General features: G+C 38.6%; 1 protein-coding gene across 7 annotated transcripts in view; it reads right to left on the reverse strand.

Annotated features, from left to right (window-relative positions):
* MCF2L (MCF.2 cell line derived transforming sequence like) overlaps positions 1 to 18,690 on the reverse strand; it is a 98,241-nt gene that overhangs the window by 17,411 nt on the left and 62,140 nt on the right. For all 7 annotated transcript variants that reach the window (XM_082279364.1, XM_082279358.1, XM_082279360.1 and 4 more), the window contains 12 exons: positions 10,356 to 10,475; positions 9,432 to 9,548; positions 8,774 to 8,923; positions 7,963 to 8,087; positions 6,132 to 6,246; positions 5,053 to 5,172; positions 4,044 to 4,235; positions 3,658 to 3,849; positions 2,839 to 2,998; positions 2,624 to 2,694; positions 1,510 to 1,586; positions 388 to 454 (listed from right to left, as the gene is read on the reverse strand). In XM_082279364.1, coding sequence (XP_082135490.1) covers positions 388 to 454; positions 1,510 to 1,586; positions 2,624 to 2,694; positions 2,839 to 2,998; positions 3,658 to 3,849; positions 4,044 to 4,235; positions 5,053 to 5,172; positions 6,132 to 6,246; positions 7,963 to 8,087; positions 8,774 to 8,923; positions 9,432 to 9,548; positions 10,356 to 10,475 — 1,506 coding nt within the window. The remainder of the gene's footprint in view (positions 1 to 387; positions 455 to 1,509; positions 1,587 to 2,623; positions 2,695 to 2,838; positions 2,999 to 3,657; positions 3,850 to 4,043; positions 4,236 to 5,052; positions 5,173 to 6,131; positions 6,247 to 7,962; positions 8,088 to 8,773; positions 8,924 to 9,431; positions 9,549 to 10,355; positions 10,476 to 18,690) is intronic.

Consider the following 18,690-nt stretch of genomic DNA (forward strand, 5'->3'; position numbering starts at 1 on the left):
ATTTTCTCCTGACACAGGAGTCTCTTGATGCAGATTCACATTCCTGTGTGACACACGACCTTCCTGGAACTGACCCAAGACTCTGGAAAGAACTTTTGCAGGAATTAATGATCATTACAAATCTCACTATGATTCCACCTAAATACTACGGCATATCTTATTTTCTGCTCAATTCGTGCTTTCTAATACAAAATCCTAGTTGTATGACTATTTCTAGAAAAAAAGTCACATACTGCTGTCTCTGTGAAAATATGATGAGAAAGGAAAAATATAATGATCACACTGCTTGACAGAACAAACAGAGACTTTACAGTGGTGAGGAAAACATAAGAGCATCCATGAAATGCAAGAGATTCACTAATATCCACAGTGAAATTTAGTCTTTACCTCAAGAACACAGAGAAGTTCTTCCACATATGCTCGTTCAGTCTCAATAAGTTCATTCATTACATGCCTGTGGACAAAGAATGATAATTAAGGAGGGCCTATTTACTTATGCAAAGTAATGAGGCAATATTAATTTTGTCTGTGTTTCTTCTTTACTTCAGACAATAAAAGAACAATTTCCAGGTAATGGAAAACATGATGTTCCATGGATATTGCTTTTGGCAGTTCATATATCCTTGCTGAGAGATATGTATTTTTAAAACATTTTGAAATTTTTGAAAATGTGTTTGAACAGGAAAAAGTCAAATCTAGCAGTTTAAGCACTGTAGTAACTGAATTGAAGCAGTGGAGTGTTTTATCATTGTATGTACAAAGCCTGGTTATGCTGTGTTTGCAGCTATTATGGGAGCTGGAGTTGGAGCTGCATAGGATTGTCAAATACAGACTTAAAGCTACACTGGTAATTTTAAATTAGAGGCATTTAGGGAACACTTTAAATATCTCGATGATGCTTTAAGTTTCATTTCCCTAATGATTAAGCATTGAATCATACTTCCCCCCAAACTCCTTCCCTTGTGATTTTGTGTGATGTAACAGAAGGTTATAACAGTAAAAAGATCATTTAAGTAGCCAGCTTAGAAGTAAAAATGCAAGGTCTGCTATATGCATTGCAGGTGGTACTAAGTAATTTCTGTAACATAAGTGATGCTGTTCGGTTTTTATACAAGTGATTTTCTGGTAACCTTTATGAAAACAGGAACTAAAAAGAGTCCAATAAAAAGACAAAGTCTCAAAGCACGGAGACCAAAACCTTCAACAGATTTACAGGAGGCTTATTACTCAAAACTGTATCATCTCTGAAATGAAAATATGTAGTTGTCCTGCCACAGTATCACCTCACTGCAGCAAAGGTAGAGTCTGTTACTACTCAAACTCTAAATAATGCTCCAGGCAACATAAAATATCTTCTTCTGTGCACAGAGCATAGCCAATGCATTTCAAAAAGCACTGAGGGTTATTTCAAAGAAGTATACTGGTTTTATCAAATCCTTAGCCAAACTCAGGCTTTGCTGGAACCAGATCAGAGAAAACACACACTTTTGCTTATCAAAATATACTTACTGCCGTAACACAGCTAGGTTTTCTTCATCATCCATTGTAGATCCTCCTCTGCTTTGATGGAGTTCAGTCATTTCACTCTAAAGAAGGAAACAAATAAACAATGAAAAAAATAATCATAGCATCACAGATGTGGGAAGAACACTTTAAGATACAGAGCTTTGTGCTCAGCACTTTCCACTGGAAAGACTGTACTCCACTAAAAATGAGGGCAGTTTGCAAGAATGCTGTGAAAAAAATTCAAGTCAGCCTGAAGGTTTTGAAGCACACAGCATTGGACGTGGGAAGTTCTCCATCAGAGGCCAGTTTAGAAAAGGTGGTGGTTCAAAGCCCCTTTTCAAGAAGACATCAGAGCACCAGCATAATCTTGTAGGCGACACTGGCCTTAGTCTGTTTTCCAAGCTAAAAGTAAGGTACTGTGCTAATTTTCCGGTTACTTCTTAACCTGATACAGAAATTCACTCTTAAAACATTTACTGAATGGCTAAACCTAACTATGGCTTGCTGAAAAAAGAGAGGGGTTCTGCTTTCAATCCCTCCTTGAACCACCCCTTTTCTCCAAATGTTGTCCATCCTGGTCATGTGGTTCTGCCTTCCTCCTTGTATTGTCTTTTGCTGAACCTTTGCTGAATTGATTCAACTCTCCAAACCAGTGTGAAACTACTTGTTTCTGTTGCTGCTGTTAGGATACTTCCCTTGCTGGATGCAGGGCAGGAATACCATCCCCACTTGGGAATGGCAATCCACTAGATCAGGTGAAGCTGTCTTGGAGCCATTGACAACCACCTCTCCATAGTCAATGGTTTTAAGAGTAGCCACTTACTACAGGCAAATAAAAAAAAATGTTTCCTCTTCATAGACTTAATATGTTGCTGCCCCTAACATTTTTCCTAATATTGGCAGCTATATACTTTACCTTCCCTCATAACCAGCCCAGCAACAAAGCAGCCCCTATTTAAACCACATAACTGTTTCACCAGCGTTACTTCAACTGGTAGAATGCCATCACTTTTTCAGTGGAAGTCCCTCTTTCTTATTGAGAGTTCCTGAATATTCTGTTGCACTATGACTTTTTCAAGTAGTGCATGCGTGAAAAATGCAAAGTAAAAAAAAATACCTTTCCTTTTCTGTAGTTTACCCTCCGAAGTGCGCTGCTTTCTGAGTTGGACGTGTTTTCTCTTTGAAGACCTAAACATGTAAACCAGAATCACACAGAAGTTAGAACTGGATCAGATCTGACACAGATACTCATGCAACCACAAATTATGGCTGGAAGTTTCTTTAAGTTTCTCAGCATAGCACAAAAAATTAAAGGCTAATACTGATACTTACCTGGAGAGGTACAAGGGGATTTTACAAATGCTTCAGGTCTTGGAGCAACTGGCTGAACAGGACGTGTCTGCTTAGCTGCCAGTTTCTTAAGACTTACTTGCCGCTTTTGAAACATTTCTTCCATACTTTCTTGCTTCTGGAAAACCTTTTGCACATGCTCCTACCATTGCCATGGAAATAAAAACCAACTTAAATTTAAAAAATAATTTAAACAATTGATTATAATTTTTAAATTCCTGTCAGAGACCTATCAACAAGCTACCTTGACATCTACAGCATATAGATTTAAAATTGCAATTACTTTTATACCACATACAGAAATATTACACTAACTCTTCACTCTTAACAAGGTGTAATTTACTGTGATTTAGTACACTTAAAAATTGGAACATCACTTCAAAAATATTTTGTGTGCTTACTATAGAGAAATCTGAGATTCAAGTTTCAATTTAAAAAAATTTTTTTTGAGTGTCTAAAGGTTCTGTTACATGAAGAGATCAACCAAGAAGAAAACAAAAATATTAAAAAAAAAATCGCACATTTCTGCTACATAAAAAAAAAAAGATAAATATTCACGCAGGAGAATTTTTTTTTAAAAGCAATTTTACTGTCTGAAAAATTGAAGTAGTTGTGAAAAGTCTCTGAAGCCCTTGATGCTTATCCAAAGATATGATAAGACTCAGGCACGGAAAGGTGTTGGCTTTCCAGTTCACAGGTATAACTCCTAGTACTGATTATGTAGCTTTATCAATGGCAGTACAAGAGAGCAATTCTAAAATGAACAAATGGACACACAGATACATAAACATCATCTGGTACCTTTAGGTCTTCATTGAGGATGTGTGCATACTCTCTGTAAATTTTATTCAACTCCTTGATTTTATTGCCAGCACCAGTATCTAGGAATTTCTCGATCTCCTGTAATGCTGATTCTGCACCATCCTGAGACTGACACTTATCTACCGGCTGGGAAGCCAACAGGTAAATTCCTTCATCACACCACTTCATAGACTAGAAACAGAAAAGAACAGGCTCAGAATGCACCAATGTCAGCATCATACACTAAGAATCTAAAACACCTCAACCTTGTCATGTATTCAGCTATTTAAAGAGAAAACTTCCAGCACATGGAGATAACATTACCTACCATTATGACAATTGTTTGACTGAGGTTTCGGGAAACAACTGTTGCATACTAAATTTACCTTCTCTAGTAAGTCATGCAGTTCCAGAGATTTGTTAAGAAGATTTCTTCTCCGTTCTACCTCAGTGGTGAAGGCATCACAAAGATGATGAAGTTCACTGCATTTTGGAATAATGGAGTCCACAGCATAATGATTGCTTTGAATAAAAGCATCACGCTCTGAGGCTAACATTCTGGCTTTTGCTACGGTTTCCTAAAAAACAAGCACTGATTTAAGTACATCTTTCCTTGGATCAAGATCAATGAAAAAATTTTAAAATTGTTTTTACACAGTGAAATACACATATTGATAAAGAATACATCTTTGGTTAATAGCTGTCCTGCTTAATAAATCAAAGTGATTTCCTGTCATTCCAGATGCCCAAGAACTTTCATGTACCAGAGTACTTCAGAAACAACAGTGAATTTAATCACAGGTCTTCTTGTGAAGGAACCATTGCTGTCTTTCTATGCATTATTCAGCAGTGTCTATGTGTGTATGTATGCAATTTGGGCTATAGCAACAATACGAACTCAAGTTAAAAAATACCTATCTCACCCTTAAGAGCAATGACCTCAGGTAAAGAGCAACTTGTTTCACTGTGAAGCACAGATCAGAAAAAGGTTCCCTTTCTACACTGTTCAGTGTATGTTTCTGTTGGCCATCTTTATGGTACATTCAATATGCAGCTTTCTTATTTCTACGATTTATTGAAAAATGTGGCTTTAATAGGAATAGAAGTGGCCCCTTGATCAGTAAATGCAAAACTTGGCTATGTAAACACTTCATGGAATTCCTACATGAAGCAATCAACTTTGTGACTGGTCACTCTGCTCTTTATTGAGGAATGTCCAAGAATTACTCTGCTCCAATGGCTAAAGGCTTTATTCCAGGTTCTTTCTGTACATTACCTGGGACACTGATTCTGCTTTGCTGTCAGCTTAAGCTGACGCACTCAACAACCAAATCCCATTCCCCTCTGCATATGCATTGTCATAGTAGCAATTAAGGAGGCTTGCAGAGTTCTTACATATGATTTTTCTTCAAAGTTGGCAAGATCTTTCAAAATATGCTCCACATGTGAACTGCTGTTTCCCACATCTGTGAAAGCAGACAGCCTCTCAGACACAATATCCAAAGCTGCTTTGACCTGAAATGAGACACAGCTATGTATGAACAAAGAGAGCGCCACCTCCCTGGAGACCAGAGTTAAATAGCTGATAGCCACTATTTGCAGTCAGGTGACTTGCATTATGTGGTTACTGGGGCACAGAGATAAAACACCTTTTTTTGTTAGCCTACCTTTCCCCCCAATTCGAAATGAAAACAAATACAAAGAAAAGGCAGTGAAGTAATCTTGTTTCCTGGTACTGAAAAAGATGCAGGAAAACTAATGCTAAGGAAACATTTATGATCTTGCTTTTACCAGAAGACAATGACACAAAGCAACATTAATGTTAACAGCAAACCATGAGAGAGAGGTCCCCACCCTAGCAATTGGTTTAGAGACAGACAAATGCTTGCAAGAGGGTTTCTGAGTGTTGCTCTTGTGGAGACATAGGAGCTGTGCTCCAATATTGGCTACACCAGGATAAAGGGTCTGTAGGTGCCACCAAGCACATGAGTTAAACAACATGAGATCAGAAACTGGCAGTAAAAATTGTAGTTCAGCCTCCACCCAGCTTCTGACACTGTGGTTGCAACTTCCCACCCACAGTGCTGGAGACAGTTTTCATAAAATTTCAGCCAGAAGGTTTAGTTGAGACTTGGTTCCATAAAAGGACCTATTGGAAAGATGAAAATGTTGCAGCAGCCTTTTTTGTTTCTATGGTACAGAACAGGTTTCAAATGAGCTTTTGAATGCTTATACACTGCTGAGTGCATGGAAACAAAATATCCTAAGACTGTAGAAGAAAAAGATGTTATGTCTCCATAGGCAAGAATTCAAACTAGTAAAGATAGCAGTATGTCAAATAAGGACAGGTACAAGAAAAAGGTTGGAAAAAGCTTTCAAATACACACAAGAATTGTAAAAACAAGAGCAGGAAGTATTTTCTTCTGAATCATTTCTACATTACCAAATATTGACTGACACCAAGAAGTTCTCACCTCTCTGAAATTCTGTTCAAAATTCCGAAGGCACAGACACTGCTCTAGTTTTTGCTGGTGCTTAACCCAAAACTCATCAAAGGCGGTCTCTGTTTCATGTAATTGAGCCAGTAGCCTTAAAAAATCGAAACAAAACACATTAAAAAAATACTCTAAGAATGATGGGTGCAACCTTCCAGGGACAATGCAATCTTCCACAGTAAACAAAAAGCCTCCCCAAAGCAGTATTTTCCAGAACAAATAAACTGGGTACAGGAAACATTTTTTGTATTGCACAGTATCATTTCCTACAATAACACTGATGTAAAAAACTAAAACCCAACACAAACATTAAATTCTGAAAAATGGGCAAATGCTTATTTTAAGCACCTTCTCAGCTTTGGCCTGGGGACATGGGATCTGGGGTTAACATACATAAATAAAATACATAAATGTGTCTCAGTTAAGACTCAGAGGAACCCAAGCATTAGGATATAAGGAAAAATTAAGGTAAAAATTTGTACTGCTGTGACCAGCCAGCTGCCCTTACATTTCATTCTTTGGAGCAAAGCTCACTATAAACCTGAAGGCCATTGTTCCTTCTCTTCCAAGGAGAGTTATTAATTAAATATCACAGGCCAGTGTACAGCTGTACTGTGATAAAAAAACCCGTCTTTGATTATAATTCTGGCAAATGACTTAAACCTTTCACTTCTTAACTTACCTTCTATTATTGCATTTGACAGTATGATATCCCATGGACTTTATACAGTGCACTTTGCTGTGCTTAGGCTACATCCAGGGAAGGCTACACATCAGAATTTTAATGCACTTTTGTCTCCAACAGTACAGAAATGAACTCGTAATTTACAAGTTAAAACCAACTAGAGAAAAGGCAGTGACACACACACATAGAGTTTGTTCCAGCTTCCGCCAGATATTGTATCGAATAGGAATGTTATGGATAAATTAGCAACCCCCACCCTGATCGTCCTTGGATAGATGATAGCAACAGTGACCAAAAAAAAGTGACTTCTGCCAAGCTTTGTGGATTGGAAAGGACAGTTATTTGGAAAGAAAAGTCGGCCTGAGTGTAGCAGAAACACAGAATGACAGACAAAAAAAGAATGCAGAATACTGCCTGGGGGAAATGAGCTATGCTTTCATAGCTTTGTGAAAATTTACATCTGTGCTACAGTGATACAATGTCTTCAAACCTGGCAGTAATTTGAGGGGGGCGTGTGTGTGGCAGGCAGGGAGCAAAGGAAAACAACACCTATTACTTATATGCCCAAAGAAAGCATATAGGAAATTGGTGCATAGATACTTCAAGAGTGGTGTACTCCCTAGCAGCCCTTTAAAGGCTACTAACAACACTGATAAGGTTTAAAAGAAAAAAAACCCTCCCACTTCTCAGAGACCTAATGGAAATGTACAAATCTACTGAAAAAAAGGGAGAGTTCACTTCAGTCTTCCCCTCCTGCCTTCTGTACAGCAGCAAAATTCCCTTGGATTGCACTTCAGTTTCTAAACAAAGCATTGATATTCTTTAAATAAGGAAAAGATGCTCAAGTATATAGTCCAAATGTGACAAAAATGAAAAGAACAGTGTTGTGTGAGATCAGAATTCCAACCCCATTTCCCTATAGCCAGGTGACCCCACAGTGGGCATTAGGCAGATACTTTGTTCAGGACAGATCTGACAACAGAGGAGTTGTGAATGAAGTGTTTTATAATGCTCACATTGCAACATTTGCTTATTTGCAAAGCATAAATATAGAATTAGATAACAGAGCTGGGGAGGGGTCGAAAAAGCAGAAAAGCAGCATGTTTAGTATTTCACACCTCTCACCTTTCTACTGTTGTTTGATTGTCTAGCTGATCTTGATTCAGTTTGTATTCAGGATTCTCAGTAACTGGTTTTGTAATACTTCCCAGGATATCATCTCCCTGTTCTACTGCTACCCTGATATCCTCCTACAAAACAAAACAAAAACAAAACAAAACAAAATCCCCACATGCTGTAGTTGTGTGTTGCTGTTTTTATAAGCAGAATTCACAAGGCACTGAATTAGAAGAAGGATTTCAATAGCATTCAAGCAAGCACAGTTTGATTAAAAGCAGTGGCTGACAACAGAGGGTAAATGATAAATGTCAGCTTTTTCCATGTTTACCATCTTAAGATCCCAGTATAACTGAGTTGAATTTTCATGGTAGACAGCCTTCTAGTGTTGCTTTAGGCTACAAATATCTCAAAAATTTTAGATGCACAGTTCTGAAACCGCCAAATAGCTTTCATTTAAGCCTTTTTGAAAGAACATTTGTTCATGCTTCCAAAGGCCATATATTTTAATTTGCATGCAAATACAATCAAATTTCCTGTTGCAAACAAAACTAGAAATTAAACACACCACTACTTACAAAGAAATTACTGTTTCGCATACAATTCATTATGCATCTGTACATACATAAACTGAGTTTCAAGAAAAGTAACTTTTCAATGCAAAAAGGCTTTTTAACATCAAAAAAAATAGAGTTCAATAAGATATTGATGGTTCACATTATTGTTGTCTATTAGCATTGTCCATATTTTCCATTTATATTGGTAGCTATAAATTAAAACAGTTTAACTAGAAGACAGCACCTTCGCAGAAATTACATACCTTCATTTTGTCCTTCTTTTCTGTGTGTGTTGCAAGAAGGGAGCTGGTTGATTGCACATCATTTGGTAGTTCTGTTTCTGCCAGCTCAGTCCCAAAGGACTGAAGAATCTGAGCTGTTTGCTTAACCTTTTGGGCGAAACCTTCTATAGCCTTTTGGAATAAAAAGCATTAAAGATGTTTTGTGTTCATCAGACACATATGTACAAACAAACACATGCACACAAAATATAACTCTCAAAACAAACCCAAACAGATGAATTATAAGATTGAAAAATGGCCAAAGTATAATTCTGCAAGCAACTGATACCGTCACCATTAATTCCTTAATTGTATATTTTTCTTAGGCTTGTATCAGGTGTATCTTCTTCATATTTTTATAATCTGGAGTTATTTTACAACTTGAGCTTTTCCATTCTTGTAGCAAAACCAATAAACCTCCACACAATAACACACTGTAGTTCCTTTGCTCCAAGTGTTCAGAAAACCACTCCCAAGTTATTACTCATATTATTTCTCTAAGATGACTAAGTACCATTGGGAACATCTTCTCACACTGAGCAAGTCAACTTGCATCACTTGGAATCTGTTTTATAAATGACAGGGTATAAAACAGAAGGGTCCATTAGGCTGAAAAGTTAAAACAAAACCTAAGACTTACAGTGCGACGGGACAGCCATCTGCTATGGCAGTAATCCAGGGTGCCACCAAGATCTTCTGTTAATTGTGTCTTATCAATGTAACCCTGCAGTTCTGATACTGAGCCCAGCATTATGATCTGCGTCAGGACAGAAAAAAGTGAACGTGATCACTGGTGACAAGTCCTTTCTTAAGGATTCTAAGCCCCATCCTTCAGACACTGACAAAGAAGATGCATTTTAATATAAAAGTGAGAGATGGAACTGTTTCCTGTGGGTATAGAAAACAAACTTAACAGTTCTTTCAGTTGAAGACGATGTAAATGTAAATGACTGAATATGAGCATGGGCACCAGGCACATTAAAAAAAAGCTTATGGATTATACAGCATAACACTGCCAGATTTTTTTATCTTGATAAACCATACTTGGCTATTTTCTAAAAGCAACATCCATTTCTTGTTCATTTTCCCTTGTTATCCTGGGTCTGCAGGAGAGAACGACAGTGTCTACATGGATTTGTCAAGTTCCCCAAAATAAGTGAAAGATGGGGGGAAATTTTCTTAAAGACCATCTTTCACCCTTGAAATTTACATCTGATAAGCACAACTTTTATATCATCAGCTCATATAGTTTCAAATTTAATTTTAAAATAGAAATGCTGTACACTTGCAAACAAAAGGACAATCTGTGGGTTTACTGGCAATTTAACAACAGGCATCCATTGCGTGTTTGCTCAAATGACAGAAACCATAGCGTTTGTCCATGGGAAATGCATCTACTTCAAAATTCACATACTCTTTCAAGAACAAACCACCACGAATGAGCTAAAATTGCTAGAACTGCCTCTAAGCATGGCTTTTTGTTGGGGTTTCTTTGGTCCTCACTGGCTACCTTAAGAACTTTTACAAATTCCTGGTCGTAAAGTGAAAACAGAGCATTACTTACAGGTACTTTCATTTTAAGCTCATCTTTGTTGAATCTGAAAGCAATGTCTGAGAGAGCTCGATGAAAAAATCCCGTTGGGCGCAGCACGAGGACTAATTGCAGGTTTCCCGGGAAAGATGCCTGCAAAGCAAGTTTAGCCTGTTATTTTCTGTGTCTCAGCTCCAGAAAATATTTTTGAACAACGATAAGCCCCTGATAAACCACAAACTAACTGTATCAAAGGCCTCCCATAATGGGGTGACCAATCATATTCTTGCATGGCTAGTACAAGGAGCTTCATTCAAAAGACATTTACTTGTCTTTGGGAACAGGGAATCAATTCTCTTGGAATAAATTTTTTTTCAGGGCTGGCTTGTACTGCTCTTCAGCTAAGATTACAACCTACCCAAGGAGGCTAATGAACAAACAGCAGTGGCTTAATACTTTTTTTTAACAGCAAGACTTTCATGGTTACTTCATCTTCTCTTTAACAGAAGGTGCCAAGAGAAACCTCCATTATTGTATGAAAACCTAACAACAAATTTCTAATTTGTGCATATACTAACTTGCCAGTTGCCTACACAACTCTTTGCCACAGAGGATGAATTTCTCAGGCAGTAACTTAGAAATAAGCTTTAATTTGGCTGACAAAAATAAAAATCAAGCATAAAAATTCTCAGTTCTGTTTTTTCTCATCAAGTTCCAACCAGCAATCTCATGGATCTTTCCCAGCTCTACAACAGATAGAGGGAAAACAGAAGAAAGGAGAAACAAACAAAAAAAAGCATTAAATTATTAAAAATCAACCTCTACTGTGGCAGAGATTTGCATATTTGGCATTTAGCCACTGCTGGAAACATTCTCCTCTATTCAGTATTTCCACTGTAGGGAGGCAGTGAAATTCACTAAAGAAATGATCATTATAATGATTAAGTATGCAATTTTCTTCATTATAGTGTTGGAAATTATTTCACTTTCCTAGCAAACTGATTTACTGGAGGGAGGAAAGCAAGCCAACAAAAAATGCCCCACTGACTGAAGGAGCTGTTATGCTATGCTCTGTTCCAAGCCTAGTGGAACTGTTAGTATCTGGAAGGTTGAAGAGTAATTTAATAATAATGTTGAGGTTTCCAAGGGTTCCAGGTACTTAGCATTAGAAATGAAGAACTCTTAAAGTGAAAAGTAGTTTAACACTTTTCTGGAAAACTTCACAGATTCATTGTGGTTTCCCAGATATTCAGTGTACAACCAAGGCTTCAATTTGACTGAGGAACCTTAAAAGCTTGAGATTCTCAATCTACCTCCACTTCAGTGATGTCCAAATTTTCTAGAAAGTACAGTGGTTCAGTCCCAAAGGAGTCTGAGGGCTGGGAACAGAATCCCGGTAATTCTGAGTGGCCTCACTAGCTCCTCAGCCTTGCTGTAAAGTTCACTAAAAAAGTACACGGTTCATTAAAACTAGTACAGATTGTGAAGTTACTAACCCTTAGGTATCAGAGGAAAAACTTTTCATAGAAAATTTCTGACTGTATTAAAAAGAAAAAGAAAATATTATACTTTTCTTACTGTTTTTTATGAATTACCATACAAAGCAAACCCACTAATTTATTTAAGAGACATTGCAACAACAGACAAAAAAATTCTTTAATTAAATCTCCTGGACAAGCCTTTTAGAATGCCAGCCACATTTACTTCTCTCATTCAATAGACATGTCAATTTATTTTGTGCCTGTAACAGCACTGTTCAGTCTGACAGCTGTTACTTTTTACCTTTAACTTCCAAAATGTGAAGTTTATCCAGTGGCAATGCAAATATTTCAGAATAAAAATGATAAAAGAAATATCTTTTAGACAACACATTTTGAAAAAAACAAGGTGCCTCCTTGTGAGATATCCACCCCACCACATGTTGTCCTGACATACTGTCTGTGGTCGTGAATATTTGCAACCCACTTAGCCTTACTTGGAGTGCTGGGAAATGCACTGGACAGGGTGCTAGGTAATTTTGAGGCTGCCTTTCCCCACAGAAAGTTGGGTCAGATGGTCTTTCAAGGTCCCTCCCAACCCAACCAGTGATTTTGTGACATTTAGGCTATTTCTGAAGTAAATAGCCATACCCAAACGCAATCTAATAGTAAATTTTTCTGGACTGTGTATTAGCTCTTATGAAATAGAGTTTCATTGCATGATGAAATTAAGTATGGTGTTCAATTCAATGAAAATAGAGAATATGCGTTACAATTATTTTCCATCTCAAGTGTGTCAACCCAAAATGATGCTGTTGAAGTCAATACAGTCTTATATCACTTGAATTTCCATTCAAGGCCTGACAGAAATTTTCCTTCTCTCTGAATAAAAGCTCAAATTCTAAATTACTTTGACTTTGTCTACAGTATAAACTTGTCTGTGGTGATCCATTTACTCACTGCTTTTCTTATCCCATATTGTTCCCCCACCCTGCTTTCCCCTGCCCCTGGCCCTGGCCCCTCCCTCGGGCTCTCCCTATTGGTTCCTGTACCCCAACTCCGCCCATGTACCGCCCCTGAGCCCCTGATAAAACCCCCCTGTGCCCGGATCACGAGGTCTCTCTGCCTCTGGGGATTGCTGGGACGTGATGTAACCATTAAAGGTCCTCTGAAACCCTTATGGAGGGACCCTTCTCGCCTCCTTTGCTGTCACTGTGTTGTAGAGCTGAGAGCTGCTGGAGCAAGAGGGCGGAGCCATCCGAAATGGACTACGGGATGGCAAAATGGTCATACTGCCCTAAACACTCCGCTGAGCTCCCAGGGAAAGCTGCAGCTTGCTAAACTAAACCTAGCACTACAACACTTGTCTCCACTAGTCTGTCTTCATTTGGTTTTGGTTTTTTTCTTCAAAAAAACCTCATGTCTTAAAAAACGATGTCTCCTTCCCTTGTTGTGGCTAGGAGTCAAATCTGCAAATTGATTTTTGTGAAACAAGAATGGGAAGCAGTACTACAGTAAACAATGTTGGACTTGTGCCAACTATTACAGTTTATCAAAGGTTGTATCTGCACTGCCAAAATACTACGATTTTTCCTAACTTTTTTGCTAAAGCCCTGGTGACTTGCAGAGACAATACTATGATGTAAGAGATACTCTGTAGATGCCTGTGAACTTCATTGACCAGTCAACTTCACCCTGAACACTGGAACAAAACAAAAATTCTCTGTTCCAGTCCAGCAGCCTATTTGTTTGAAGTCATTGTATGCTAACCAGACAACAAACAATGACTTCTCAATAATGCTTTGCTAAATGTTAAGCACCAAAAAATATTCATGTTATGTTTAGCAGTGCTATCAAATAAAGTGCCTTCAAGGACTGTTTCATTGAAGTCAATGAACCTTACTGAGACTCGTTGAAGGGTTTGTAAGCTCAAAAACTGTTTTTTTTCTTTTCTCCAAGTGTCTTTCCTTACTAGATTAATTAATATTAACAGATCCCCCAACAGCTTGTCTCAAATATTGAATTTATCAGATTTAATGCCAATGCAAAAGAGACTAGAGGTTATGTTTTTCACATCTCTACAAAAATTAGGAGACCCCAGCCCATATATACATTAATCCTTGGTTTGATATTTCATGACAGGCATGGGATTAATCTTCTATCTGTTCATCTCTTTCACTTTCTCATCCAGTCAGGTCAGTGTCAAAGACACAGAAAAAGATGTAGATGTGCACATTGTTATCAGCTTTGAATGAAATCTGACCAAAGCAGGTATTTGTATACAGCACAGCTCCAGAATCAAAGCTTTCCAATACACCGAGATCTTTGTTGCCCTACAAGTACCTTGAACCTAGAACATGGGGAGGAATCTTTCCTGGCTGGAAAAAATAAGGAACAACCTTAAATTCTCCAGAAAACCAGTTAATAATTTCTCAGGAGCAGGTTGACCTGCCTGCTTTCAGGCCTCTGTTTCTCAGGGATGGGGAGCCTTCCACTGCATGCCCCAGGTTTCTGGAAAGGGGAAAATGTAGAGAGCCTGAACCCAGTTGAGTTCTGGGCAAAATGTAAAATCAAATTATTATAGAATCACAGAACGGATTGGATTGGAAAGGATCTGAAATATCATCTGTTTCCAAACCCCCCACCAGGGGCAGGAACACATTCCACCAGACCAGGTTGCTCAGGTCCTCATCCAACCTTGCCTTGAACACTTCCAGGATTGAGGCATCCACAACTTCTCTGGGCAACCTGTTCCAGTGCCTCGCTACCCTTACAGTAAAGAATTTCTCCCTAAAATGTAATGTAAGTCTCTCCTTGTTCAGTTTAAAACAACTCCCCCTTGTCCTATCACTATCTGACTGTGTAAAGTCACTGTCCCTCTATTTTATAAGCCCCCTTTAAGTACCAAAAGGCTGCGGTGAGGTCTGGCCCAGAGCCTTCTCTTCTGAACAATCTCACTTCTCTCAGCCTGTTCTCACAGGAGAGATGCTCCATACTTCTGATCACCTTCATGGCCTCCTCTGCACCATATATTAGTTGCATATAACCCTAAGTATCGCTGTTCTTCACAGAGTATTACTGACAGAGAGGCTGTGTGTACCACCACTACTGACCCTGAAGTTAAACCAGCTTGCAGAAATATTGTAACCACGTGAGCTGTCAAAGAGCTAACACTTGACTCAGCTTTAGTAGTTCTGTCTTAAAATATTTGGAACAACACTAATTTTCATTTTATGAACAGCTTCAAAATATCCACGTTACCGAACTCTGTGGCGGTGTCTTCCGTTCTGCGCTTACTAGTATGCCATAAGCCACAGAGCACTTCTTTCTAAAATACTTCTGTATATAAAGGAGCTAGTAAATACTTGCTTACCTATTTTTCTTTGAGACTGTTTATTTGCAGCTAGAATGAAGAAGTGCCTTACACAGAATTTTTGTCACGAAAGAGTCTTGAATTAAATCAATTCCTAAAAAGAGCAGCTTGAAATCTAGTTTTAAAAATATAGAGCTGTTTTGCATTAGAGCTGTGTTTAATGCTTGTGACATTATGATCCTGCTCTCTGAGCTTAAGTGACTCACTTCTCTATTTTTACATATTAAAAAAATATGTAATATAAAGGAAAATGGCTAACTACACAAGGATAACTGCAAAAGTGCCTGCATATGTAGTAGTCTCAAAACATCCAAAGAAATCAGACAAAAGCATATTGATCTCAAAATAAACTTACTCATCTATCATTTACTGTACTCATTCATAAAAACAGCCACAAAATTAATACAAATACTGTTCCAGCTTCATCATACTGCTAAGTTCTTGTATTGAACCCAAGCAAAATGAGAATCATGACCAGGGCTGAAAGAAGAGCAGTATTTTCAAACTTAAGCCATACAAAGTGTTAAGTGTCATAGTTTTCAGGACATGATGCAAAGAACTAACTAGAAACTGGGCTAATGGGAAATACCTATTCCATATAAATATAAAATAGTGCCTTTCATGGGGCACCACTTATGAAATGTATCTTTTCTACACCAAGAACTCACTAAGAAATTTAACATCTCTACAAACAAGGCCAAGGAACTCAAAGCTGGATTACTGCAATTCAGTGTTTCTCACCTTGGATGCCAAACCAATAACATTCCAGATGGCACAAAAATGGGACTGCCTGACTCCTGCAAGGTTTAGGCTGGTATTACACAATCAAAGAATCAATTAGGTTGGAAAAGACCTCCAAGATCATTGAGTCCAACATAAGCACTCTGGTGTCTCCATCGGCTTCTGGTTTCTTCCTGCCAGCCAGCGGTCTTGGCCCTAACCTTCAAAGTAATTAATGGGCTAAGCCTCTGTTACAGTGAAGACTGCATTTTGATTTATGAACAGCTAAGAAAAGCAGTGCTCTGGACAATGCAGTCCGAAACAGAAGGCATGAAATCTGCATGCAATGCATCCTTAGTTAGCGGTGGCAAATCACAAAGCAAACTTCTTCTCTAGGAGGCTGAATAAAACCCATCTCTTGTCTCATTTAGAAAGGGCTGCAAAGTTTTGTAACTGGATAAAAATTCCTCACTACCACCCCCAAGCAACCTCCATCCCAACTGCTGACTCAAGAGCAGTGGCTCACAGGTAAGTTATTCCCTATGCACCAAGGAAGTTTATTTCCTCTGGACCTTCAATATGAGGTTGATGGATGGCTATGGTGAAACGTTTAATGATGTTGAGTGCAGTTTTTTGTTTGTCTAAAAGAGTGAGTTCACACTACAACCTTTCCCTCAAGATGGAGGAAGACAATGATGACAGGACAAGAGACTAATACAATGTAATGACATAGACTTCATTTTTTTTAAGAAAATATACTGGAACTATGAAGAGAGCAGTGTGAAATCGCAGAACACATTGATCAGTAAAAAGCCTTGCCCCTACAACTGTGGGTTGAATATTGCTTGATTGGGTATAACATTAGGAGAGAAAAGAAAAAAAAAGAGGGAAAAAAAGAGAGTAATTTTTGACTACATGGAAAGGACAAGAGAATCAATTTTTCTGGCATTTGTCATTCACCCAACTTCAGCTGGGACAATACAGAGCTGCTTTACCATGACTGCTCCTCCTTGCACACTTATCCATGAGACTACCCAACTGCCCAGCCCCAGGAACTAAAAGGTTCAGCAAAGTCTTGTATGTCTCTGTATACTCTGAATACTGTGTTTAACTGAAAACAGGACATTCTAATACAAATTTAGAAGAATCACTGCAGCTGACAGGGCAAAAAGTTGAAAAAATTTTGTATTCTCAAACAACAAGGTAATATGAGTGAAGAATTTGCAACTACTAACTTCAGTCTTTTTCTTGTAAGAACTTTCAAATTCCACTGTCTCTCTAACAACATGACAATTTGCTAACAAGACTTCACACTTAACATGAAACTTGGCTCTTGGAGTCTCTACCAGAACTTCACCTCTCAGCCTGACTATCCCAGTAGGCCAGATTCTTCCTAGGCTAATAACTTCACTTCAGCTAAATCAGGTGAAAAATAAAAAGAATAATGTTGCTTGCAGCATCTCTTAAGCCACAGAGTCTGCAAGTCTTGTGCTGGCTAAGGACAACCTCCCGGGCCAACCACCTGTCCATTGCAACTTCATCAAGTAGAATAAAGCAATAGCAAAGTCTGTGTGCCTGGGCATGTTCTTGCCACAATCTCTGTCGCATCCCAGGAAAAGTAGGGCCATCTTTCAGCCCAGGCCTCTGGCTTTGCTCTTAGTCCCACTGCACTGCATGTGCTGCAGCAGCAGTCATCCTGGCCAGGCACTGCAGCCACTGACCTTCCACTATGCCTGCAAAAATAGGTTAACCTCATCTCCAGAGTCTTGACTACAGCAACCTTTAAGTATCAGCATGAAATACAGATTCAGCTCATCATTGCTCACTTTCTGCCCCAGGAAAAGAAAAGTATCCCCAACAAAGAAGGAAAAATGAAGCTTAGAAATTTTTCGTAATATAGAAATATTTTCCACAATAATTTCAGCCTGAAACAAAAATTTTTTTGTTAGTTTTGTTTCAAAACCTACTTCCAACATCCACTAGTACCAACCAAACATTGTGTGTGAAAAGTCTTGAAAATAACAAGAAATAATAACAAAAAATACATGCTAGTATGAATTTCTGTTTAACAGCTGCTCAGTGCTTACAAATACACTTCCTGCAGTTGCCAGGGTATTAGTGATGGGCACAGCACCCTATGATGGCATTTCTGATTTCACAAGTCAAGAGGGTCAACTGCCTCAGGAGGATTAGAGAAAAATCAGGAAAGATGGCAGAAAGGACACTGCAGAAATGACAACAAATAAACCGACAGCCAAAACTCTCCTCTCAAGTAACACGAGACTCCTATCCTCACACACAGTAATGAGCTTTAGCAACTGAAAAAAAAAACCCACTGAACAGGGGCTTTTTACAAGGGCAGGGAGTGACAGGACAAGGGGGAATGGCTTCAAATTGAAAGGAGGTAGGTTTAGATGGGACATTAGGAAGAAATTCTTTACTGTGGGGGTGGCGAGGCCCTAGAACATGTTACTCAGAGACGCTGGGAATTTCCTATCCCTGGAAGTGTTCAAGGCCAGGCTTGGATGGGGTTTGAGCCACCTGGTCTAGTGAAAGGTGTCCCTGCCCATGGCAGGGGAGTTGGAACTAGATGGTCTTTAAGGTCCCTTCCAATCCAAACCATTCTGTGATTCTATGACCAAAACCACCAGAGCTATCAGGCTTTCAGACATCAATAGCCCAAGAAACACTCAGATGCTTCATAACCACCAAAAGACAACTCTGACTGTTGGAAAATCAAATAAGTTGAAGTTTCCAGTTACCCCTGTGCCATTTGAAAGAAATCTTTGTCCATCAA

This window comes from Coloeus monedula, assembly GCF_965178545.1.
Source record: "Coloeus monedula genome assembly, chromosome: 3".
Lineage (NCBI taxonomy): Eukaryota > Metazoa > Chordata > Aves > Passeriformes > Corvidae > Coloeus > Coloeus monedula.